Raw genomic sequence first — 26819 nt, forward strand, 5'->3', positions numbered from 1 at the left:
CTTCACTTCTTTGAACCTGACCCGATGTCCAAATAATTTTTTTCAAGGACTCTTCTTGGGATTTTCTCAAGGGTACTTTATAATGTTCAGGACTACTTTTTGGTTTTTGGGGGCTCCTTTTACATTCTCACAAACCCACTTATTTGATGATCAGGACACACGGCAACAATATCTATTATATCTGAGTTGAGTGGAGTGGCACAGCGGTTACCACTGCTGCCTCACAGTACCAGGAACCCAGGCTCAATTCCAGTATTGGGCATCTGTCTGTTGGACGTTCTCCCTGTGTCTGTGTGGGTTTGCTCCGGGTACCCAAGTTTCCTCCCACAGTCCAAAGATGTGCAAATGAGGTGGACTGGCCATGCTTAAAATAATTTAAAAATTGCCCTGTAGTGTCCAGGTTATGTTGGTGCACCATGGTTAAAAATCTCAAATGGAGTTATGGGGTGGGGGATGGATCTGGGTGGGATGTTCTTTGTTAGGTCACTGCAGACTCAATGGGCTGAACGGCCCCTTTTTGCACTGTAGGCATTCTTTAATCCTATGTTTGGAGTTCTTAGCTTTGCACAAAAGCAGAATGAGAAGAGTTCATCAGTGCCTTCTGTTATCAACACTCTATTAAACTTAAAGCCACAACACAAGGAAAGCATTAATATCCTAGACATCACAGTATTTAAATTGTCACAAGACAAGAGGAAAAGGTTAGCATTTTTTCAAAAAATCTGATGGATGCTTTTATATAAAATCCATCACCCTGAACTCACCTTCTACAGCTAGTGAGATCACAGCTAATGTGTTTATTGCTGATAGGCAACTCTGGAACATTTTAACCAGGTAGTTACTATTCCATTTACTGCACCTTGGATCACAAAACTGCAAATTAATTTAACAATTGACAGTGTTGATTTCTAAAGAATTCACTATGTCCCTCCTCAAGCTGTTGCTCCTGGTCTCATGCAGCCTTAAGTCAGAGGTTCCATGTTCATTTTCAAGCAATTCAGTATTCACAGTGAATTTGAGTTTTCCTTGCTCCCAGGTACTTGGATCAACCATTGACAGGTTCCATTCTTTACTCCCTCCTTTGCAGTGTCCTCCTATTCTCGCGCCTTCCCCTGTAAGAGACAATAGAGTCTAGACCACGCCATCAGAAATCAACAAGGCCCATAGCCAGGCTAACAGCCGTTCCCAAGGCCAGGAGCTGTGCCGAGAACCATCCATGAGGCCAGAACCACACCAATAGCAATCCAAGCAACTCTCTCCTTGCAGCCCCTACCTTCCAATCACAGAGCAGTTCTCTCCCATGTTTGATGCTGCAAGATTGACAACGTGAAAGAGAAGCTACTTGTGATTGGAGCAGCTCCACACAGATTCTTTCTCTCTCATATATGGGGACAGCCTTGTTCTGATTGGTCACTTAAGGCATGGGCTACCATCCCTCTACTGGCTATTGGGATGGAAGATGTAGTGGAGATAATGAGGACTGCAGATGCTGGAAAGTCAGAGTTGATAAAATGTTGAGTTGCAAAAAAGCACAGCAGGTCAAGCAGCATCAGAGGAGCAGGAGAGTGGGTGTTTCAGGTTAGAATCTCTCATCAGCACCTTCCATGCTGAATAAACAGGTGAACCAGTCTACCGATTAGGACCATAACTGTTGGCTAGAAAGGGAACAGGTAGTCAAGGAGGTAGATTATCCTCCAGTCAGGGAAATAAAAAGTGTGTTTCATCTAGAGTCCAAATTGCGTGCAGTTGAGGTCAGGAATGCTAGTTTATGAATTCACTACTGTATATATTTAAAACATACATTTCTTTCTTCTGATATAGAATTGCCTGACTCTCACTGCAACATTCCTTGCAGCCAGCATAATTAACCGTTTACAGTGTTAGGTTCTCTTGTTAAACTAAGTTGTTCTGCTACAGTGTCTCGTCAACACAAATTGGCTTTAGTGTGATTGACAGATAAGGGACACAGTTTCTAAAAGGCAAGCTTTTAAAACACGTGTTGGCTACAGCACAATTTGATCACCAACATTTTAAGTGCTGTTTGTATGACGCGATTCGTGTGTAGCGCGGGGCCCACAAAGGAATATGACTATCACGCTGTAGAACAAGTGCATATCACACTTGGCCAAAATTTCACTATGATGCTATGCACAATGTTAATTTTATTTTAAAAGAAGTCTTTTTTGCCATTGTGTTTCATTGTCAGACTGTGACTAACTTGCAACCAGCCTCACGTTATGAGTTTCGTGTCACGATGGTGTCTTGGGGAGAGCCTGAAATGAGTTGCTGTGACCGATCTTTAATGAGCTACATAACAGGTAAGCTGAGGGTGATTTACAGTTTCTCGTAGTGCAACAGGGGTGTGCAAGGCTGTTTTACACAATCCCATCCCTTTAGTTTGTTTCCATGCTCATCCATTGAATGGAAAATACTTCCAATGTTCTAAGTTGGACATGTTTTTAGTTTCAGATATCTCTTAGATTTTTCCACAAGTTACATGTTTTTATTTTAAACTTCAGTTTTGAGTTGTCTTTATGATTTTGTGAAACCGTGCATTAAATCCAAAAATTGATTTTGAATTTGCGAGCCTGAAACCTGTAACTGATGCTTTTTCCTTTAAACAGTGTTTGAAGGCACATCCCAGTGCCTTGGGATTCCTGTCAAAGGTAGCTGCTCATATGCACCACTGTACCATTAACCTTCCAGCGCTGCTGAAATAGCAGCAAGCTGTCTGCAAAGCCACAGCAAGAACATGAACACTTGATATTGAAAAGCATGCGGAATCATAGAATCACTACAGTGTGAACGCAGGCCTTTGGCTCATTGAGTCCACAGCAACTCTCTGAAGCACTTCCCACCCAGACCGAACCCCTAGCCTCTCCCTGTTACCCTGCATTTCCCAGGGCTAATTCATCTAGCCTGCACATCCCTGGACACTGTGGGCAATTTAGCATGGCCAATCCACCCAACCTGTACATCTTTGGACTGTCACCAATAGGCTTCAGCATCAATCTGCAAATCGATCCAACAAAGGCCAGTGATCGGCAGTAGGCAGGAGTACCAGTGGGTGCCATATCTTACACGACTGGCAAAACATCATTGCCAGTCACCTGGGTACTCAGCTGGCTGCTAGCAAGCCAATAAACAAAACCACTAGGTCACTGGCTATGGAAGGAATATGCATCCATTCCACTCATCCATTTCTTAACCTTATTCTGGTTACCACTTCTGGTGGACAACTTTTCTTGCAGCTGAAAAAACATGACTTTGTGCTTGGCTATCCATGTGGGAGATGTCACATTGCAATTCTCTACCACTGCTGCATTTCACTCAAGACTGTTACTTTAGCTCCCTACCTGCCGTATGTCCATGAGCTTAGTATTCATCAGTCCTTTTGTTTCAACCTCTGATTAAAAACCCCTCCTCAGAATAATAGTGAATTTTTTATTCATTCATGGGATGAGGGCATCACTAGCCAGGCCAGCATTTATTGCCCATAGGGAAGTTAAGAGTCAACCATATTACTATGGGTCTGGAGTCACATGTAGGCCAGACTGGGTAATGATGGCAGTTTCCATCTCTAAAGGACATTAGTGAACCAAGTGGGGTTTTCCTGACAATCAGCAATGGATTCAAGGTCATTATTAGATTCTTGGAGTGGGATTCGAACCCGGGTCCCTCAAATATTACCTGGGTCTCTGGATTAACAGTCCAGTGATAATATCATGAGGATACCACCTCCCAAACATTCCAAAATTTGGGATAAGCTTGCAGAATGACTTGTTTAGTTTTGCAGAGATGTTTCCCTGACGTGCATTAAATACATGAAATGGTTGCTGAGGAAGAACAAGGCATTGAATGTTCCACTGGGTGTGATGGGAACTTGGACCCTGGATAAACTCCAGACCAAACTCATTCTCCATTGATTGTCTCAGCTCCAGCCATTTAATTTCTGTTGGGTTACTAATTAGCTGGAAGAGATACCCCTCTGTCACTACCAGGGGAGAGGTCCTGCCTCAGAGAGCTGCCTGTTAGCCAATCAATTTGTTGGTGGCTTTCCGATGCCAAGAGCATCAGTGATAGACGGTGACCACTGCTATGGCTGTAGGGAGTCCCAGAAGCAAGAGAGTTATGCTGGAGCTGGATAGTGAGCTAAGTCTAGGGTCACACCAAACTGGCAGTCCAGCACGTGTGGCAAATAGGGTGGGGACTATTGTGGGAGGGGTAATGTGAATGGGAGGGGGAAGGGGCAGTCACCAATGGACACAGAGACACCCACTTCCAGATGCCCACCCACTAGTCAATGAGGTTTCACCAGGCATGTCAGACACTTTGCACTGGCCTACCCCCAACGTAGGGGGAGGCTTCCAAGTGACCACTTAATGGCTGCTTAAGGCCCTCAGTTGGCTCACATTGGGGTTGGGTAGGCACATGGGGTACAGTTGGCATATTGCTCAATCTTCCATCAACCCCCAACCCAACCTGCCCACCTTGCTCCCCACCACGATTACCACCACCTGATAACCAGGAGGCCATAAAGTTCAACTCATAAACCCAAAGGGGAGTTGCCTTCAGATTCTGCTGCTAACACAGTCCCGCAATCTTATTGCAAACACAAACTAGACACAAACATTTGGTATTGAAGAGCATGTCACCGAAGAGTTTGGAGTATCAATCTGCACATGCAGTCTAACGTTTTCAGATATTTCACTTAACTGGATAAAAACTGGATGTTCACATTGGATCAAGTGAATCTAAAATTTGTATCTGTGTAGAGTTCAGCAATGCATCTTGTGGACAATTGACGATTAACAGAAAACAGGTTCTTGATTTCCACCACTGACAACACACTTGCCAGAAAATGCTAGCAGCTTTACAGAGTATGACGATGAACGTTGACAATTTTGTTACAATCATAAATGTGGGCCATTGTGTTTGCATTTCTATCAACAAGTCTACATAAGGATATGAAGGTCTAGCACATGTTTACCAAGATCCCATCTGAATGAGCATTTTAGGTTGAATTTAGCAGAATTCTACATGTGGTAATGTAAGTTAGGATCAATGCGCAAGCTGTCCAAATATTGGGTTAAAGTTTCCAAGGTTGCTCCAAACTTAATCAAAATTTGACACTGAAATACATTGGACCAAAGCTTTGTTTGAAATGATAAATTTTAAGGAGTGTGTTAAAGGAGTAAAATGTTATTCAAGAGCTTGTTGCCTTGGCAGCTGGAGATGCAGCCAATGGTAGAGCAATAACAACTGAAGATGTGCAGGACATGCAGAGATGGTTCAAGGTTTTGGAGGTTATTGAGATCAGGAGGGAAAATATCTCAGAGGGATTTGAAAATGAGCATCAATACGTTAAATCAAGGAGTCACTTAACTGTGTATCTAGATTAGGTCTGTGAATAGAGATGTCTTGTGGCAAACAGACTGGGTGCCAAGTGGGGCCCCAAGGAGCAGAGGTTTGGATGATCTCACCTTTATAAAGAGTAAAAGATAGTAAAGCAGTGTTGGACTAGTAAAGTCTCTGGATGACATGTGTGAATAATAATCCATTAATCTGTTCACATTTACCTTTCTAAAGTGTTCTGTTTGCTTTGCTTTTTGAATAGCACCACTAGCTCCGAAGATTACTTGGCTGGAGTATTCTAAGAACCTACTCTCTGTTAGCTGGACCTACGGGGACATTACAACTGAAGCATCCAATTCAACCTTACCTTATTGGCTTGTTGTAGCAGTTGGACGAAGAATTATTAAAAAGAGTGTAAGTATATTCTTTTATGCTAGTTCTAATGTGCGGGTAAAGCAAAGTGAATTTAACTCTTTAAAGAACCTCCCATCTAAAACAATTGGAATATCATTCCTCCTTTTGCCATGTGATGGATCAGTTAGGTAGCAGAGCTCAGATTTTCCTACAGTTTGCATAATATGAGGAAATATTTCTCAGTTCACATCTTAGAGTAAGGAACAAAACTTAAAGGCAAGTGCAGAAAGACACAAACATTGAATGAACACTGTGATATTACAACTCTGATGGTAGAGGTGCATGAACAATCATAACCCACCAGTCTACTGGTTAATTTGTTTCTTTTTATTTGTTATCGGGAACAAAAAAACAGATTTTTACCATGTTTCTTCAATAAACTCAAAATTAACTTCTTTATTCAAACAAACCTTTTATTTGTACAAGTCACATAACTAAGTAGCAACAAAGCTATATTCAGGATTAAATTTATATCCCTTAATTCAAAACAGATACATTCACACACATCGGGATAATAAAACTCTACCGAGATGCTATGGTACTTGTAAAGAAAGAAAATTGGGGGAAAAAACCTAAAGAAACCAAGGCTTCATGTTCAATTAAAAAATGATTTTCTGAAAAAATATTCTCTCAGTCTGTTGACTTTCTGTCATCAAGATTTCAATGCTAACAGTTGTAGACTTGATAAGATGTTCAGATCAGATTTCCAATCAAATGAGAATTAGTTAGAGATCCTGATTTTTAATTTTACCAGTCTGTTCAGGCAAGAAGTTAGCTAAACAAAACTCATACTTTGGAGAACATGGTAGCTACTTTGTAACTGTTCTAGTGTTATTAAGCAGAGTCAGAGACCATCCTTCCCAGTTTGGAGATCTTTCTTCTGGTGCCTAAGACTATTGCTAGACAACCTTCAGCACATGGTTCCCTTCCACCAGTGTATCATGTAATTAAAGTTTTGCTTCTCCAAAACTACTTGACATTTCAACTGGAGACAGTTTTTGACCTTGCTTTCTCCCTGACCAGTGAGTCTCACTAAACTCCTAGATATGGACAAAAGAAAAACACATGACAAAATATGGTGGCACTGGTGGGATCCACCTAGAAATGCACGGCAGGTCAAGATCAACAGTTGGAAAAGAGAAAAAATATTTAAAATAAAATTTTTTTGTTGAAGAGGTCATCACTGTAGCAGTCAGAAGAGCCATCTAGCTAAATGGCTGGTTTAAGGAAAAAAATTTCTGAACCAAAAACACCTGTAGAGAAACCATTCAAATTCAATGACTCAATCACTGGGCTGTGTTCACAACTCTCTGTAGCAAATATTGTAAATACAAGTAATCTAACCAATCCTTTGACGATGCTTTGATGTGGAGGTGTTGGTGTTGGACTGGGATGGACAAAGTTAAAAATCAGACAACACCAGTACAACGCGTTTATTAGAAAGGACAAGCTTTTGGAGCGCTGCTTCTTCGTCACAACCTCGTGTTGTGTGAGTTTGAACTTTGAGCATGCTTGTAACTGTTAATCAATGGTGATGACAGGAGGGAAAACTTGAGGAGGGAGTGTTCTCATGTCGAGCTTTCAGACCCTGGAGGAACCTTGCAATTATATGTGGAGCTGCTGAGAAGGTTTAGCTAGCACGGTGTGGGCAGAGTTCAGTTAGGGGGAAACTATAGGCACAGTTTTTATTCACTTGTTGAGTTTGAGCAGTAAGGAGCAACAGTGGCCTCGGCAACACAAGACAGTCACACAATGCCCACCAATGAGGAGGTGCAATCCCAGGGACAGGGAAGGTCAGAGGATGGCATAGTGTTAATGTCACTGGGCTAGTAATCCAGTGCACCAGGCTAATGTTGTAGGGACATGAGTTTGAATCCCATCATGGCCCGATGGTGAAGTTTGAATGTAATTAAATGTGGTGACTATGCAATTGCTGTTGATTGTTGTAAAAGCCTCACTGGTTCACTAATGTCCTGGAGGGAAGGAAATCTGCCCTACATGTGACTCCAGGCCTACAGCAGTGTGTTGGCGTCTGAGTTGGCATCTGACATTGCCCACCAAGCTGTATCAGCACAGATGACACTGCAAAACTATCTTTTAAAAAAAAAGGATTGAAAAGGGATGGACCACCTGTAATTGACTAGACACAGGAAACGACAATGGCAAACACGGCCCCGTCAACCCTGCTCAGCCCTACATATCACCATCCAGTCAAACACCAATCTGATACAGTCAAACTTACAGAATCATACCTTATAGACAATGTCCCTGACATCCATCCCTTGGTATTCAACTGGTAGAATTGACCCACCAGAAATGGTAGCACTGTAGTATATAGTCACATGTTGTCCTGAGAGTCTTCAATTTTGATTCTGGACACCATTGGATTACATGGTCAAAATGAGTGAGGAAACCTCCAGTTCTCTACCACATATTACCCATTCCCCTGGCTGACAAAACAGTACTCCGACTTATCTTAGGAAGCAACAGGAAGCACTGAGTGACAAGTGCACAGAGTGTACTCTGTCTTCAATGTCCATCACCAAGAGTGGCTCAGTATTGCCAATACTGACCAAGCTGGTTAGGTCCTAAAGGACACTGCTGCTAAACTGGATCTGTGGCAAGTAGTAACGGAACCAACAAAAGGGCAAAATGTACTTGACCTCTTCCTCACCAACCTACATGTTCCAGTTGTCTCTGTTTATGGCAGTATCGATAAGAGTAACAACTGCACAGTGCTTGTGGAAACAAAATCCTGCCTTCACATCGAGAATAACCACCATCGCAGTGTGTAGCACTATCACCGTGGTAAATGGGCAGACTCCGAATAAATCCAGCAACTATCTGTGAGGTTCTGTGGCCATCAACAGCAGTTGAATCATGGCCCAATACAATGTGCAACCTCATGGCCTGGTATATCCCCCACTCAAGCCAGAGGATCAAGCCCTCCTGCAGTCCGAAATGAAGAGTGCAGGAGGGCTTGAACAGTACCAGACATAACTAAAACAGAGATGACTACCTGGAGAAGTTACAATCCAGGACTATTTACATGCCAACCAGTGGAAGCAGCAAGCGATAAACAAGGCTAAGTGATCCTATGGCCAATGGATCACAATTAAGCCATGTAATCTGTGCCATCCATTCATGAAGGGTGGTAGACAAGTAAACAACTAAAAAATAATTTGCTCCACAAATATGCCCATTCTAAGTGATAGGGGAGCCCAGCTCATCAGTGCAAAAGACAAGATCAATGTTTATGTAGAAGTGCAGAGTGGATGATCCATCTTGGTCTCCCCCAGAGAACCCCAGTGTGACAGATGCTGGTTTTCAAGCAATTCATTTCACTCCATTACATGTCAAAAAACATGTGAAGCACGGACTGTCAAAGGAAACGGGCCTTGCGAAAGGCAGAGAGGGGTTGGGGGGGTGGGGAGATGTTCTTGATTGTGGGGTATATTTGTAGTTGGAGGAAGTGTTTGATGATAATGCATCGGATATGGAGACTGGTGGGGTGATAGGTGCGTAGAAAGGGTGTTGGGTTTAGAGCAGTGGAACGGGGAATAGAGGTGGTGCAGCGGAGGGCTGTCTGGATGATGAAGGAAGGAAAAGTACATTGTTCAAAATAGTTGAACATCTGGGGTGCTCACGACTGGAATGTCTCCTCGTCTGAGCAGATGCAGTGGAGGTGGAGGAATTAGGAGAATGGGATGGAGCACTTGCAGGAGACTGGGTGGGTGGAGGTGTAGGTGTAATCCAGGTAGTTATGGGAGTCTGTTGGTTTGTAGTAGATGTTTGTCTGGAGACTGTTGCCAGAAATGGAAATGGTGAGGTCAAGAAAGGGGAGGGGGGTGTACAAGATGGACCAGGTGAATTTGAGGGCGGGGTGGAAGTTGTGGGCGAAGTTGATGAACTGCTCCAGTTCAGCCTGGGTGCAGAACGCTGCAATGATGCAGTCATTGATATAACGGTGGAAGAGCTGTGACACAGTGCCTGTGTACCTACTGTTCAATATAACCGACAAAGGGGCAGGTGTAGCTCGGGCCCATCCATTGGCAACATTCAAGAGGCACTTAGATGATTACATGAATAGGGAAGGAATAGAAGAATATGGACCGAACAAGGGCAACAGGTTTGCTTTTTAGTTTAGCTAGGCCATGATTGTCAGCACAGGCTTGGAGGGCCAAAGGGCCTCTTGCTGTACTCTACTTCTCTTTTGTTCTTTCCCTTTGTTCTTTATCAGTCTATTCTCGATCACCAACATTATCATTGAAGGGGCTATCAAGATGTGCTTAGCAGTAACCTGTTCACTGATGTTCAGTGTGGGCTCTGCCAGGGCCACTCAGCTCCTGACCTCATTCCAACCGTGGTCCAAACATGAACGATAAAGCTGAACAGCAGAGTTGAGGTGACTAAGGAGGTAGATGAGGGGAAAGCGGTAGATGTGGTATATATGGATTTTAGTAAGGCGTTTGATAAGGTCCCCCATGGTAGGCTACTGCAGAAAATACAGAGATATGGCATTGAGGGTGAGTTGGAGGTTTGGATTGGGAATTGGCTGGCTGGAAGAAGACAGAGGGTAGTAGTTGATGGCAAAGGTTCATCTTGGAGTGCCGTCACTAGCGGTGTTCCGCAAGGATCTGTTTTGGGACCATTGCTGTTTGTCATTTTTATAAATGACCTGGAGGAAGGGTTAGAAGGTTGGGTGAGCAAGTTTGCAGATGATACGAAAGTCGGAGGAGTTGTAGACAGTGAGGAAGGATGTGGCAGGTTACAGCGGGATATAGAGAAGCTGCAGAGCTGGGCAGAAAGGTGGCAAATGGAGTTCAATGTAGCTAAGTGTGAGGTGATTCACTTTGGTAAGAGTAATAAAAAGATGGGGTACTGGGCTAATGGTCGGATACTTGGTAGTGTGGAAGAGCAGAGGGATCTTGGTGTCCATGTACACAGATCTCTGAAAGTTGCCACCCAGGTAAATAGTGCAGTGAAGAAGGCATATGGCGTACTGGCTTTTATTGGTAGAGGAATTGAGTTCCGGAGTCCTGAGGTCATGCTGCAGTTGTATAAGACTCTGGTGCGGCCGCATCTGGAATATTGTGTGCAGTTTTGGTCGCCATACTATAGGAAGGATGTGGAGGCACTGGAACGGGTGCAGAGGAAGTTTACCAGGATGTTGCCTGGTATGGTAGGAAGATCCTATGAGGAAAGGCTGAGGCACTTGGGGTTGTTTTCATTGGAGAAAAGAAGGTTTAGGGGTGACTTGATAGAGGTGTACAAGATGATTAGGGGGTTAGATAGGGTTGACAGTGAGAACCTTTTTCCACGTATGGAGTCAGCTATTACAAGGGGGCATAGCTTTAAATTAAGGGGGGGTAGATATAGGACTGATGTTAGGGGTAGGTTCTTCACTCAGCGAGTCGTAAGTTCATGGAATGCCCTGCCAGGAGCAGTAGTGGACTCTCCCTCTTTATGGGTATTTAAGCGGGCATTGGATAGGTATATGGAGGATATTGGCTTAGTGTAGGTTAGGTGTGCTTTGATCGGCGCAACATCGAGGGCCGAAGGGCCTGTACTGCGCTATAATGTTCTATGTTCTATGTTCTATGAGAGTGACATCAAGGCAGTGTTTGACTGAGTTTGACAACAAGGATCCCGAGTGAGGGTGCATGCTTTTATTGTGGTGGGTTTGAGTGGAGACATGAAAAATGAATGATTTGGAGATGTTTTATAGAGCACGATGTTGAAGGGGAATGGGGAAGTTGGCAACATCATGGCATTAACTGAGACTCACGATTTTTGTCAATCTGGGCTCTACTGCAGAAGAAACCAGATTTCTAGAATTTAGGCGGGCCCTGACCAGTTCAATGGGAAATGCATATTCCAAAGTTTTGAAGAAAGGGTGAAGATGCAGTGAAGTCAAAAGACTGAGCATTCTTTGAGAAGTAAGCGACAGTAGTGTGCTTATTAAAGAGAATGGGACATGACATAGAATGGGGGCAGCGTGACGGAAAGTGAAATCACTGAGCAAGTTACAAATTGTGGGAGATTGGGGTTGATGAGAGTTGGGTTGAGAAGGAATCAAGGGAAGAGGTATATATTCCAGGATTGTGATGAGTTTGAAGATGATTGGGAGCAAGACCATTGAGTGTGAACTGTGAGAAGTTGATTAAGTAGATGGGTAATAGGAAGGACTGGGAATGATAGATGTGAATGTCCAGAGTTACAGTTTACAAAGTGTTAGATAATCATCTGCAGGATTGAATTAAAGAATTTAGCACCATCTAGAGACCAATTTGATATCGTAGGAAAGAGAAGGGATGATTGAAACTCAATTTTGAGAAAGCATAGATATTACTTGTCTTACACCTCCCGTGCCTATATCCACCAAGTTATCTATCTTCTTTCAATTCAAGTTTATTAAAATGTTTAAACAACCCAAACTATCAAATGACTCATCCCTGGAGCCTAGTCACAATTCCCACTGGCCTCAGAGCCATCTCATTCCTTTCACAGTCACAAGATCAACGTGAGGCTCCAGGGAGGTTGGGAAGACTGGACCTTGCCGTTTGGTAATTTGGAGGTTCTGTATCTAATAGCAATCTATTGCTCCATACAGGTGCCTCACAGCACAATGACAACTCTGCTTCGATTGCCCCCTGGAGACATCTATAACCTAACTGTGGTAGCCTACACAGAAGGGAGTAGCAACTCCTCTGCACCGCGTATCATCCAACTCCGTAAGTAGTTCATTTCCATTTACCATCCGAGTAGAAGGTGTCTTGAGGGCATTGTTCTCATAATCCTGATGTAATGTTTGACTGCAGTAACATTGCTTCATTGTTTAACAAGTGTACAATGTTTGAAAACCATAAAAGCTTAACCCAGCCATGTCACGGAGTAGCTGGAATAAGGAGTGTGTGGATTCCACAGGATCTAAAGCCTCCCATGATCAAAATGATCAAATCCATGCAATGTCCAAAACAAATTTAGTGAGGGAGTTTAAGTTGAGCTCTGTTTCATAGACTGTGTAAAGCCAGGGACAAATCCGACACAAACTAAAGTTGAACTGTAAAACAGAAAATTATCTGTTATCCTCAGAGTATGAATGAGTCAATAGATATGATAAAGCAGTTTTGGTTTTGGTGTATGGAGGAGTTCCAGTTTATTACACTCCATCTGTGGAATTTGATTCAAGTCTGACTAATAAACTGGAGTGGAGACTGCTCCTGATTTGGACCAATTTTTGTGTGGTTCATGTAAAGTTATCCTAAAGTTGGAAAAGAGGCAGAGATACTGACCATCAGTCACTTAGAGTTGTAGTGTGTCAGAGCCAGGTCAGGTTGGGAAATCTGGTTGTTAAGTTAAATTAAGGTGAATGCACCACTTGCTTGGCTCTGATACTGAACTAACCAAATGGGCCGTTGTTCCTGCTTGATGACCACAGCGTTACCGGCCAGGGATGGTAACTCAATAAGAGGTTCTCATGGAGGCAGAGGCTATAGTCCTCTGGCACCAAGCTGACAGGGGCCTGGTATATTGCATTAGCCACAGGGACTGCTGTTTGGTGGAAGTGCTGGAAATGGATGGCAATGATAAAGGGAAGAAGGAGAGTAGATGGCAGTGAAAGTGGAGAGTGGGAATAATGACTGTTTGAGGAGAAAGGAACAAATTATGGCAATAAAGGGAAATAGAATGAGACAGAGGGTAAGAGTAACACCTTGGTTTTAGATTGGGGAAAACGGAGGATGCAGATATGAACTTCGAGATATAGCAAACCTCTGTGTGTATAAAGTTGAGGGCAGGAGTGGAAGAAGAGCATCAATTTAATGTGGTTAAGGGGTGGGAGAAAACGACAAATTCCATTTAGGAGTGCTGGAGCAGCGGATAATTCTATAAGAATGCAAAGCGTGGAGTCCAGGGTGTTTGATAACTAAGACTAGAAGAATCAGACTGGGACAGTGTGAAGGGGGTGTGGTGGATATGTGAGAGTGAACATCGATGTATCCATGGAGAATAATGGGCTGGTATATTAAAATCCAAATGTTACTTGTGCTTTCCTCCTTTATGTTTACTATAAGATCTAATAGGCATTGACTAGTGCTTGCTTCAGCCAGAATGAATCATTTAATGACGGATTTAAAACTACTTCTGGACAGTTTAGCTCTGGAAAAATCTCAAATCACCCCATTTTCTACCAGTACCTCAGCACTTATGTGTCTTCAGCCCTTCATGTATCCCAGTTCCTTTATTCTCCAGCGTTAGTAACGGCATATTGAGTATACCAACATTTTAAGATGCAAAGCCCCTGTATGATACATGTTCTGACATGTTAGGGCTATTCTTCAGTTGTCAGCTTCTTTGCCTGTAAAGTTGACGTGCATGATTGATATGACCACAGATTTTCCATGTGGCAGATACATTCCCTGTGCTTTACGCCAGGACCTGGCTTTGGGCCATTTGTTTGGTTTAAGAGCCAACTCAATGGATGAGCATCAAAACAATTAAGATTCTGGGCATCTGGAATTTTAACGTATAACTGCAGGATGTATAAAAAGGTGCCTGAAGTTGCAGGAAGGAAAAGAGGTGACGCCCAATAAAGAAAATCTCAGCATTTCTTTACAATTGTAGAGTTACAGAGGTCTCTTCAAGAGGGCAAAGAGGAGGCAGCAGAAAGGGTTTGGCCTTGGTATCTTTTGGCGATGGATGCTGCTGAGCTGATTCAATCAGGCTTCAATGAGTGGGTCAGGATAGCACAGACAACCTAACCATACTATGGCAGGAGATCACTAGGCAGGGGTAGCTACAGGGCGGAGATGGGTACTGCAGATGCTGGAGATTAGAGTCAAGATTAGAGTGATACTTGAAAAGCACAGCAGGTCAGGCAGCATCCGAGGAGCAGGAAAGTTGACGTTTCGGGAAAAAGCTCTTCATCAGGATTAGCTACAGCGGCAGCAGCCAATATGTGAAAATATTCAAGAAATCAGACTTACTGTCTTGCTCATTGCTTTGTAAAACAGGACATTTAATTGTTGTAATAGAAATGAAAGACTTGATCAAAATTGATACCAAACATCCATTTTAGTAAATCTCAGGTGTTACTCATTTAAAAATCAGTAATGTAAAACAAAGAACTGCAGATGCTGGAGATCTGAAACACAAACAGATATAGCTGGCGAAACCCACGTGATAAAGGGTCAATCGACTCAAAACATTAACTCTGCTTTTTCCCACAGACGCTGCCAGACCTGCTAGGTTTCGCCAGCAATTTCTGTACTTTTGTTAAAAATGAGGAAGTTTGAATTAAGTAAGGCAAGTTAAATGGATTACTTTTGCCCAGAGAATAGTAAAGTTGTCAAATTGTTACGATGACATTAATCATGAAATGCATTGAAACAAACAGAATAAACAGATGCTTGAAACAATTAGCCAGATTTCTGGAGAGAAAAAGGATTGATTCAATGTGTATCCTTCATGAAACATATACATGCCCTCATCCACCAGCAGGTACGTGTTCTGTTAGGTGTGGGATTGAATTATTTTCCTAGACACCAAACCTTACTGGCTTTGAACTGAATGGTTTGCTAGAGTAGTTAATACTCAACCACACTGCTGTCACAGGTAGGGCAGAACAGGTAAAGATGGCAGATTTCCCCCATAAAAGGACATTTGAGAATGAGATGTTTTTTTTTGCAACAATTGTAAGAGTATTTTTTAAACATTCCCTATTTACTAATAAAATTTAAATTCCACCAATGGTGGAACTTGAACTCTCCCATGAGCATAAAGCATTAACCTGAGCCTTTGGATTTTTAATCCTGCGACATTTGCGCTAAGCAACTCCCCCTGCCCCCAAATCGGAACCGGATTGTCTTTAAATTCACATAAAATATTGGCCTAATTCAGACCTGTTTAAAGGTGTTTGTGCCCCTGAATACGTTGGTACGCATACAGTGTTCTAAAGATAAGGTATATGCAGAGATTGGCACTTTCTATAATGCATAACAGATACTCACTTCCTGGGTAAGTATGTGGCTGCATCACTGGTTTTATTTTACAGCAGTCTTTCACACATTTGTTCATAACTTGCCAAATGTGTTCCTAAATTCCTCAATTGCTATCTTTCCTTTCCCCAGTTCGTGCTCTCCATTTGCTGTATGCAGTGCCTCAGATCTCTTGACGGGGCACCTTCACAACAACCACTAGGAGGTGTGCAAGAGCAGCCTAAACTCTGTTCCACCAGAGTCTCTGTCTTCTCCATGGAAAAGCACTTCACCCTGCCAATGGATGCCATTTAAAGAAATATTTATATTTTGAACAGAAATTCAATCCTGGTAGTATAGTGAGAACAGGAGAGGTAGATATCCATTTTACTTCTGAAGTCCAGGCAATAGGCCAAGCTGGGGAAAGATTTATCTCTGCTCATTATAAATACCAGGGTCAAATTTTACCAGTTTGGTCTTCCAAGTTGCATACTGCTCTAATCCATTTTGGTTTTGTGATTCACTGTTTCTTCACAGAACCTGCTTCTCCCAAGTCACTCTTCGCTGTCAACAAAACGCAGACATCGGTGACCCTCCTGTGGGTAGAGGAAGGAGTCATTGATCATTATGAGGTCACGTGCAAACAGGTTGGAGCAAGAGATGAAGGAAAGGTTGGTCGCCAGCTCTCTTCACTTTTTCAGAACCAGGTTCTGTCACTAATTAGATCATGGTTGGAACCATGGGAATCAGTTAGATAAGGCCAACTGTCCAGGTCAAAAAGGGTGGCGCTAGAACAGCACAGCAGGTCAGGCAACATCCGAAGAACAGGAGAGTTGACATTTTGGGAAAAAAATCTCCATCCTCCAGACCTACCCCTCACCTGAGGACGAACGACCAGCCCTCGGTAAAGGTCTTACCTTCATCCTCCAGGTCACACGTTCCTGACACGTTGTTATCTGTTTATGATCTTTCACATGTTTCAGAGCTGCAGGGGTGATCCCACCAATTGGTTTTTGTATCAAAACCAGGGGGTGCAGTGCTCATGCTCGATTTTGTCAGCAGTAAATGCCCTTGTTTATTTTATAAAGTGTTTTGGAAAGCCTATGATTTGAGCGTGGGCTGCGGGGACTTCCCGGAGTTTGGATGCAGAAGTCTGGCTAGTTCCAAGCATTATCCTGAGGAATGCATTGTAGAAATTCGGAGCTGCTGTGGAGGGGCAGTAAAACTGTATAATGTTAGGAATGGGAACCCAGTGAGTACACATTCCAGGCAGCAAGAACACGACTCAAGTACAGCACAAGCTGATGTAGAATAAGTAAAACCTGTTTTGAGTTATCACTTGATTCCCCATATAAATATCCAATTCTTAAAATGATTTCTGAATGATATTTCAACAATTATTTCACTCTGCCTCAACAATGTTGGTAACTAGTGAAGTTTATAAGGATCTTGCTCATCTTGCAATCGGTGTGGTATTTAGCACTGTCAAGAAAGTTGCTACGATTCTCCAGTGCTGATGTTTGCCCATCAGTGTCCATAGGGGAGATTTGCAAGTGTTTTTGCCTCCAATAGGTGTTTATCCACATTACGTGGGAATCATAGGGGATATTGTGTGGCTTTTGTGGGGAAAGTGTGCATTTTCTTCTAATTTACCTTGGTATATTTATTTGAGCACTAATGAGAAAGCCCAGTGTTGCGAACAATCTTTAATATTTGTACTTGTTTCCTCTCCGTTACACCATAGCTTTGCTACTTGGGCAGTGAGCACCTTCCTGGTGATAGCCCCTGATTTGTCCACTGCTCGTCACCTTCTCTTAGTCTCCTATCGCATTGGTCTACCTTTCTTTGGTATTTCCCATTGTAGTGTCCTGTTCAGAAGGTTTGATTCATTCCTCCTTAACAATAAGGATATTTATTTTAAATAAGAGCAATTTAAGAAATAAACCTCCCTGTATAATTAGCTGATGGGTAATTTTAAATTCTTCCCTACTCCCTGGCATTTCCTTTGAAAACTTCAAATTGGAAAAGACTCCAACATTTTGCTTGATAACGCTGTGAGTTTTGCCAAATCTGTACAGTCAGAAATGTAGCTCAGATTGAGTGTTAACAGTGCTAATGGCCCAAAGATTTACATCGCTGAAACAGGATATCTGGAGGTTTATTGCAGTTTGGAGGATTACAAAGCTCACAATTTGCTAATATCAAAAAGAAACGTTTGGGGAAAGGTGCCCTTGGTGAACTATTGGGGCACCACAGAGCTCAGAAGAGCTCAGGTTTCTCTGTTTTAATGAAGATCAGCACCACATTGTTGTCAGAAACAGTTGCTGTAAAGACACGACTGTGAGGGAATGAAACCGGTGTTATCTTACTTCTCTGTATTGCATGCTAAGGGAATGCTTTAGGGAATGTTTTAACAAAAATAATCATGACTTTCTTTCAAAGGAGAAGCCCTTGAGAGCTTGTCGGGAGTCACCTTTGTGAGTCTTGGCTCAGGTGGAGCACTCACAGCTGTCAGTCAGACGTTATGAGTTCAGGGCTGAAAATGTGTTGCTGGAAAAGCACAGCAGGTCAGGCAGCATCCAAGGAACAGGAGAATCGACGTTTCGGGCATAAGCCCTTCTTCAGGAATGAAGGGCTTCCTGAAGAAGGGCTTATGCCCCTAACGTCGATTCTCCTGTTCCTTGGATGCTGCCTGACCTGCTGCGCTTTTCCAGCAACACATTTTCAGCTCTGATCTCCAGCATCTGCAGTCCTCACTTTCTCCCTGTTATGAGTTCAGGCCCTACTCTAGAGAATCTCGATTAGCATATCATGATGTACCAAGGGAATATTGCACTGCCTCACATGCTATCTTGTGTATGACATGAAAGAAAATGATCTGGTGATTGTAACATTGCTGTTTTTTGGACATTGCAATTTATAAATTGGCTGTTGGGTTTCATTACAAACGAATTTCAGAGATGGTTGGAGCGTGTGTGACAAAATGTGAACCAAGCCTGAATTGAGTAACTATTGTCTTGGAGAGTTCCCTGTCACCTGAAAGCCTGTCAAGAACAGTTCACTTGGTTTCACTGTCACTCAATTGTCCAGTTTTATTCCTCTGAAGTAACCATTTATAATGGAAGTACAATGTTCCTGATTACTGTGTTAGAAGTCACATAGAACCTCTTAAAGGCTTGATGCTTGTGGTAATTAAACAGTTCCTGTCAGAATCCATATAGGTACACAATATTTTTACAAAAGTTGTGTGTATATACTTTTTCCTGAATCTGGAACTCCTAATATCAGTGATGAATCAAAAGTTGAATGAAGACATGGATTACTGAGGGCGCACTGCATAGTTGGAAGTTTCATCATCACAATCCAATGCTCTGTTTGGATTTATTGGGTGAGCACAAAGGATCTGAGATTGTTGGAAAGAAGAGTAGGTGATCTCTCCATGGTGAAAGTGAGGACTCCAGATGCTGGAGATCAGAGTCGAGAGTGTGGTGTTGGGAAAGCACAGCAGGTCAGGCAGCATTCAAGGAGCAAGAGAATCAACCTTTCAAGCATAAGCCCTTCACCGGGGGTAGAGAGATAAATGGGAGGGCAGTGGGGCTGGGAGGAAGGTAGCTGAGAGTGCAATAGGTAGATGAAGGTGTGGCTAATGGTGATAGGTCAGAGAGGAGGGTGGAGCAGATAGGTGCAAAGGAAGATGAACCAGTAAGAAACGTCATGAGGCCAGGTTAGAAGATCTGGGATAAGCTGGGGGGTGGGCACGGGAATGGGAAAAATAAGGAAACACGTGAAGTCCACATGAATCCCATATGGTTGGAGGGTCCCAACATGGAAGAGGAGATGTTCCTCCTCCAAGATCTCTCCAAGGTGTCTAGGCAAATATTTAGCCCTGGACCAACAATGCTGTAACAAGTTATATTGGCATTATCACATTGCTGTTTGTGGAATATTTTGCTTTCCTTGGAGTAGTGAAAATTAATTGTTGACAGACATTTTAATTTTGAGCCTTATCAAAATCTTTGACAAGATTCCAAAATAAAAATTCTACTTTCTAATCTTGCACACACTCACAGCATGCATCAGAATTCTCGTAGCCAGTGAGAAATTCTGCACTTGTCCTGTGCTAGTTTGCCAATTAAATTACAACATTACTCAACTAGTATGGAATCTTCATTATTGTACTGTGCATATTTGATTTCTGTTTTTAGATTTTCTTATTCAGAGAATTCTGGAAACGTAACTGTTCAGTAAGTATTGATATGGAATGTACCACATGTGTCATATTATTTTCACTAATTAACCATCGATTATCAATGCCAGTAATGGTCAGTTCATGGAGGTCAACATTGTGTGTAATAACTTGATACTTGTGCTCCTGGGCATGATCAATGCAGAAGAAGGAGTTGGGTCAGCTGTTCTCCATGCATATGTTTGTGGACTTTCGATTTGTGGTCTGAGTGATTTGGTAGATTGGTTGGCTGAGCATGTAAATTAGCCATCAGAAACTTGAAAGGCAATGAATTATGCCCAGAGGTTAGTAGACTCAGGTCTATCCCTCTCTATGTTCTTGCTGTTTAAACAACTGAGAGATCCCAGTGTCTGATTACCATCCCATTGAGGAGGTGCTGTTCCAATTAAATTGCTGACCACATTAGATATCATTTTGGTAATGGGATTAATGCAGGTGGAAAAAATGTGCTGGGGAGGCATATAGAAACGTAGTCTGGTTATATTTGTGTCTGGCACTCCTTGGAGAGGGTGCACATAATGTGCATCAATGCTCTTGATGCCTTTTGAGAGAGGTGGGCACCATGGGGGATGCAGTGTTTTATTTCCCCATCAAACTCCATTTTGATTTATCCCCTTCTCCCTACCCCTCACCTCACTAGTGATGGTTATAGAAGTTTAGAAAATCATGAGGGGCATAGATAGGGTAAGTAGACAAGGCCTTTTACCTGGGGTTGGGGTGTCTAGAACTAGAGGGCATAAGTTTAGGGTGAGAGGGGAAAGATTTAAAAGGGACCTAAGAGGCAACTTGTTCACTCAGCGGGTGGTGTGTGTTTGGAATGAGTTGCCAGAGGAAGTGGTGCAGGCTGGGATAATTACAACATTTAAAAAGCATCGGGATGGGTATATAAATAGGAAGTGTTTAGAGTGATATGGGCCAAGTACTGGTAAATGGGACTAGATTAATTTAAGCAATCAGTTTGGCATGGACAAGTTTGACTGAAGGGTCTGTTTCCATGCTGTACATCTCTATGACTATATGACTCCATCAAAGAGAACAGTACCTGCCTTTGCACCCTGAGTGCAGAGGGATTGCTGTGTTAAAGTCCTCAGTCAACACCAGCCGAAAACAGCAGAGCTAAAATACCAAAGGCTGTTATGAAAAAAAAACTGGCTTTGAAAAATATCTTTTTGCATAAAACCATATCAGGAGAGTGCACTGCCACAAAATTCTTGAATTTCAAATCTATATTCTCTCGACTGCTGGCCCAGAACCTGGCTGAATACTCGCAGACCCCAGGAAGTTGTGAGCTCCTCCCCATTCATAGAGTCATACAGCATGGAAACAGACCCTTTGGTCCAATCAGTCCATCCCCAACTAAACAAGTCCCACCTGCCTGCTCCGGCCCATATCCCTTCAAGTCTTTCCTATTTATGTACCTCACCAAATACTTTTTAAACATAGTAACTGTATCCACATCCACCACTTCCTGAGGATGTTCATTCCACACACGAACCACCCTCTGTGCAAAAGATTTGCCCCTTATGTCTTCTTAAGTCCCATGCCTCTCTTTTTAAAATGTGTCCCCTCATCTTGAACTTCCCCATCCTAGGGAAAATACAATTGTTATTAACTTAACCTACGCCCCTCATTATTTTATAAACTGCTATCAGGTTGTCTCTCAACCTCCAGCGCTCCAGTGAAAAAAGTCCCAGTCTATCCAGAGTTATTTTTAATAACTCAAACCTTCCATACCTGGCAACATCCTGATAAATCTCTTGTGGATCCTCTCCAGCTTGATAATCTCCTTCCTGTCACTGGGTGACCAGAACTGGACACAGTACACCAGAAGAGCCCTCATCAATGTCCTGCCAAACCTCAACATGACCTCCCAACTCCTGTACTCAAAGGACTGACCAATGAAGACAAGTGTGCCAAACGCCTTTTAAACAACCCTGTCTATATGTGATGCAAACTTTCAAGAATTATATACCTGCACCCCTAGGACTTCTGTCCTACAACACTACCCAAGGCCCTACTGTTAATTGTTTAAACCCTAGCCCTGTTTGCTGTACCAAAATGCAATACTTCGCATTTATGTTTGACTTCTTGGGGTCTGTGAGTATGCAGTCAAGTTCTGGGCCAGCGCAGTCAAGAGAATATCGATTTGAAACTCAAGAATTTTGTGGCAGTGCACTCTCCTGATATGGTATTATTCAAAAAGATATTTTTCAAAGTCAGTTTTATTTTAATAACAGCCTTCGGTATTTTAGCTCTGCTATTTTTGGCTGGTGTTGTAATCTATGTAAAGTGTTACGTAAATGCCACCTCCTTCTTCTTTTCTGCCTTTATATAACTTTCTGCGCAGTTGCAGTATTTATATTAAGGTAAATGATGACAGCACAGGCAACTTCACAGTAGCCAGGAAGATAGCTCTTTGTGAAATGTTCTCACGGAGTTAAGGCACAATGAGCAGCCAGTTGGGCTATCAGTCTGCATCATCCACAAGAGCTATGGGTAACATGTAGGTAAAATTTATTTAATAATAACCTCTTGTTCTGTATTGTATGAATAAATGAATGAAAGGAACAATCAAGTGTTACTGGTGTAAATAGCAGTTGGTCTATGGACGAAGTCTTTTACTTGATTGAATGAGTAAGCCTGGATGATATTGTGGCAAAACCAACTCCTTCATCGGAGTGCAGTTTAATGAAAGTGACTGGTAGCACTGTGATAGTGTTGTAAAACCAGACCCTTGGCTCTAGGCATTGTGGCTGACTGCAGACATTTAATCATTCTGAAACTGGACTCAAGAGAAATCCGGGTCAGATCTTTCCGTGGAGATTTACAGTTTGGTTCTTTATGGACTGGCACTAACACTGATTGTTGTGGAAAGCCTATCAGATGTGCTTTTCCTGCGACGCCAGCCCCACAGTCCGTCTGTCTTCCTCAATGCACTGAAACCAATCTGGGATGAGCAATAAATGCCTGTGTTTCCACAGCCCAACTTTAAGAGCTTTGACAGAAAATAATTTAAAAAGTTTCCATTCCATAAGTCAGTTGTGGTGTGTGAATACTATCCGGGTGTCTGTTCCAGGAACTGCGCCTCCTTGTCTTACTCTCACAATTTAATTTAATGGAAATTGCTCTTTTCCTTTCCATTGACTGTCTTATATTGCCCAAGCTGGTCAAATCACTTTTTCCTCCACGTCTTTCAAGGCTGCAATTTTCTCAGTCGTTCCCACTTCCCCAGCCTTGTGAAGTCAGGGAGCAGCCGTACAGACAAGTTGAAATAGTTCAATCAGTTTAAACTCAATGTTAAATAGCTGGAGTGCTGATTTTCAATTACCATTCATGCTCGATCCATGCTTACAATGTATTTCTGATATCACTGGTGCAAATACTTTCTGCAAATATTCAACAGGTAATTTATAATACATTGTTATGGCAGCTAAACCATTCTACTACTTGAATGTTTGATCCTGTAACAACCGGATTTCTTACATTTTGTTGAAATCAGTCAGTGATCCTTTACCTTTATACATTAACAGCTTTTCTACCGCACCTTTGTCCTACTGTTACCGTAAACAATAAGGTGAATGGCAGTGACCCAGGAGACTTTTTGGTTCACGTGAATATTTTTAACTGTGAGGAAGAGATTCAGTCTATTGGTGTTTTCATGAAAGCATGGTCAAAACTTGGAACTTGCACTGATGAGGTTCCTATATGTGTTTATGACATTATGCCAGTGTGACTGAAAGCAAGTATTCAAGTTTCAACAGCATCTACTCACAGCTGGCCGGAACTTGAGAACATCGAAGCCAAGTTAAACGACAATAAACGTTCACTCCAACTAAATGGATGTGAAACTGCGAAGTATAAAAATAAAAGATGCCGAAGAACACTTTGTGACTGTGAAAACATCGGGCATCGTGGGCAGGATGTGAGAACCCGCCAAGATTAGGAACAAATATACTGGCACTGACCAGTGTGCCAGTTTCTCACCGATTTTACTAGTGCCAGGCATTCCACGATGGTGTTTTTCAGGGCCTGGCAGGGCTTGCTGTCTAGCTGTCCCACAAGAGGCAGGTGGCCAGTTAGGTTCATTCAGGACCTTGTTAATGGAAGGCACTGGGATTTTGTCCTTCTTGGGAGTTGTGTGGGTTGCAGTTTAACTGGCACCAAGTGACAGGACAGGGTGGGTGGCATTCATTCTGTCAGAGTTCTGGATAGTGCTACAGGCCATCCCTTGCTGTATACAGGTGCAGCCAAAGCCCACCCAGGGGTAGCATGGCCACCTATTATTCTAAACAGTGTGTGTGTGTGTGTGTGTGTGTGTGTAATTAGAGATTTTAAAGAAGATATTTGTGCACTCTGCTTTATACCTCCATTTTACTGAAACTGTACAATAAAGTTTAGAATATGTATAACATTCTAATATTTATTAACATTTCCAGATGTGATGTCTCTTACTTGTTTAGGAGAAAGTGAGGACTGCAGATGCTGGGGATCAGAGCTGAAAAATGCATTGCTGGAAAAGCGCAACAGGTCAGGCAGCATCCAAGGAGCAGGAGGATCGACTTTTCGGGCAATGGCCCTTCTTCAGGACCTTGTTACTTGTTTGTTTATTAATAGGAAATGCATTGGCCACATCTTAATTCCTAATTAGCCCCAAATTGATAACATACTGCACAACACTAATCTACATATGCAGTATACCTGGCATGTTATAGAAGATGTAACCAAAGGGTTTAATTTGCTGTAGCAATGATGATACTAAAGCTTGTGTATTTGTGTAGCTTCTCACACATGCCTGCTCTGCCAGTCTTCCATCGTTTGTAAGTTTGAAGTTGCTTTCTCTTCATTTCAGAAAGAAGAGGCCACAGTTTACTCTCCTATTGTTACACTTACCAACCTCGTGCCATCGACCTCCTATAACTGCAGTGTGACCAGTGTCAGTTATGAGCGTTACAGTGCCCCGGTTTTCATCACTGTCTCAACAACAGGTACTTTCATTGTAAATGAAGGTATTCCTATCATTTAGGAACAGCCTCAAAGGGAGGAATCAGGTTTTGAGTATCAATGGGATACTACTGAGCAACAGTAACTCCTGCAGTTGAGAGTACAATTCCAATTTGAAGGCAGGTTCTCTGTTGCTTGAATGTTGCTCTTTGTGCAGAGTATTCAAGACAAGTGTTTAATACCAGCTAGTTAATGGATAAATGAAGTGCAATAAGGGAGGCAATAGCTTAGTGATGTTTTCACTGAACGGTTAATCCAGAGACCCAGGTAACATTCTAGGAACCTGAGTTCGGATCCTGCCATGGCAGATGGTAGAATTTGAATTCAATAAAAGTATGTGGAATTAAGAATCTAATGATGACCTTTGTTGATTGTTGGAAAACCCCATCTGGTTTACTAATACCCTTGAGGGAAGGAAACTGCCATCTTTACCTGGTCTGGCCTAATGTGACTTCAGACCCTCAGCAATGTGGTTGACTCTCAACTGCTCTCTGGGCAGGTATGGATGGACAATAAATCCTGGCCCAGCAGCGACACCCTCATCCTGTGAATGAATTGGAAAACAAAGGCAAGCTTTAGGGACTCTGAGACATATTGCAGACCCATGTCAGTTTTGCTAGGATTATAGCACAGATCCATGCATTTCACACAGTGTTCTGGTGTTGCATTAGTTTTTATTGTGTTCCACTTGATAGTTTGAGACTCAGCAATGACAGAGTCCAGACTGGGGCATTAACTGGAAGGTGTCCTTTGTGAACTGGTGAACAATGACGTATTTCCCTGCAGAGAAAGAAACAGGGTAAGTGAGTGAACAATGTGGTGGTAGCTGAAACATAATTTGAGGAAGTGAGACGTTATTTTGGCTGTAAGAACAGAAAAGCAGAATAATGTTTTGAAAACGTGAATCTTTCTAAATGTTCAGGGAGATTTGTGTGTACTCGTACAAGAAATGTAAAGTTGGCAGGTTGATGCAACAGTAAGTAAGCAAAGTAAATGATACATTGCCTTTTTTTTACTTGAGATTACAATACAGGAGTAAGGAAGTTATGCTGCGGATAAACACAGCACTTGTTAGAGCACACTTTGCTTGAAAAAACTGCATGCGGTTTTGCTCTCCAAGTTTAAGGAATGAAATAGAGTAGTTACAAGTGCACTGCTACAGTGAAAGATTGGCTCCTGGGATGAAAGAGTCATCTACGGTAAGGGACTAATAAACTGGGACTATAATCTGGAACTTCAAAGAGGGAGAGGTGATCTCTTTGAAACATAAAAAATTTTGAAGGACCTTAACAAGGTTGAGACCTAGAGGTTGTTTTCCCTGGCAGAGAAGTCAAAAATACCAACAAACGGCCTCAAGGTCAACTGTCAATCATTTAGGACTGAGATCAGAGAAACATTTTCACCCAAAGGTTGTAAATCTTTGGAGTTCTGTCCTCTGGAGGATTGCAGGTGCCCCTTCATCAGTTATACAGGTTGTACCTCTGTAAGCCAGCAACCTTGGGACTGGATCTTTGTCAGATCAGACTGCAACTCAGGAGGACTGATATCAGGGTTAGTGCAGAAATATTTAAACACATTTAAAAATGCTCTGCATCAAGTTACCCACAGTCTTCAGTCACAGGATGAGGGTGTCGCTGCTGCGCCAGGATTTATTGTCCATCCATACCTGACCAGAGAGCAGTTGAGAGTCAACCACATTGCTGAGGGTCTGAAGTCACATTAGGCCAGACCAGGTAAAGATGGCAGTTTCCTTCCCTCAAGGGTATTAGTAAACCAGATGGGGTTTTCCAACCATCAACAAAGGTCATCATTAGATTCTTAATTCC

The 26819-nt window shown here is 42.5% G+C and overlaps 1 protein-coding gene across 5 annotated transcripts in view; it reads left to right on the plus strand.

Annotated features, from left to right (window-relative positions):
• ptpro (protein tyrosine phosphatase receptor type O) overlaps window positions 1–26819 on the plus strand; it is a 175336-nt gene that overhangs the window by 117569 nt on the left and 30948 nt on the right. For all 5 annotated transcript variants that reach the window (XM_072562175.1, XM_072562177.1, XM_072562176.1 and 2 more), the window contains 5 exons: window positions 2207–2318; window positions 5618–5769; window positions 12383–12503; window positions 16284–16417; window positions 24842–24977. In XM_072562175.1, the coding sequence (XP_072418276.1) occupies window positions 2207–2318; window positions 5618–5769; window positions 12383–12503; window positions 16284–16417; window positions 24842–24977 (655 nt within the window). The remainder of the gene's footprint in view (window positions 1–2206; window positions 2319–5617; window positions 5770–12382; window positions 12504–16283; window positions 16418–24841; window positions 24978–26819) is intronic.

This window comes from Chiloscyllium punctatum, chromosome 44 (assembly GCF_047496795.1).
Source record: "Chiloscyllium punctatum isolate Juve2018m chromosome 44, sChiPun1.3, whole genome shotgun sequence".
NCBI lineage: Eukaryota > Metazoa > Chordata > Chondrichthyes > Orectolobiformes > Hemiscylliidae > Chiloscyllium > Chiloscyllium punctatum.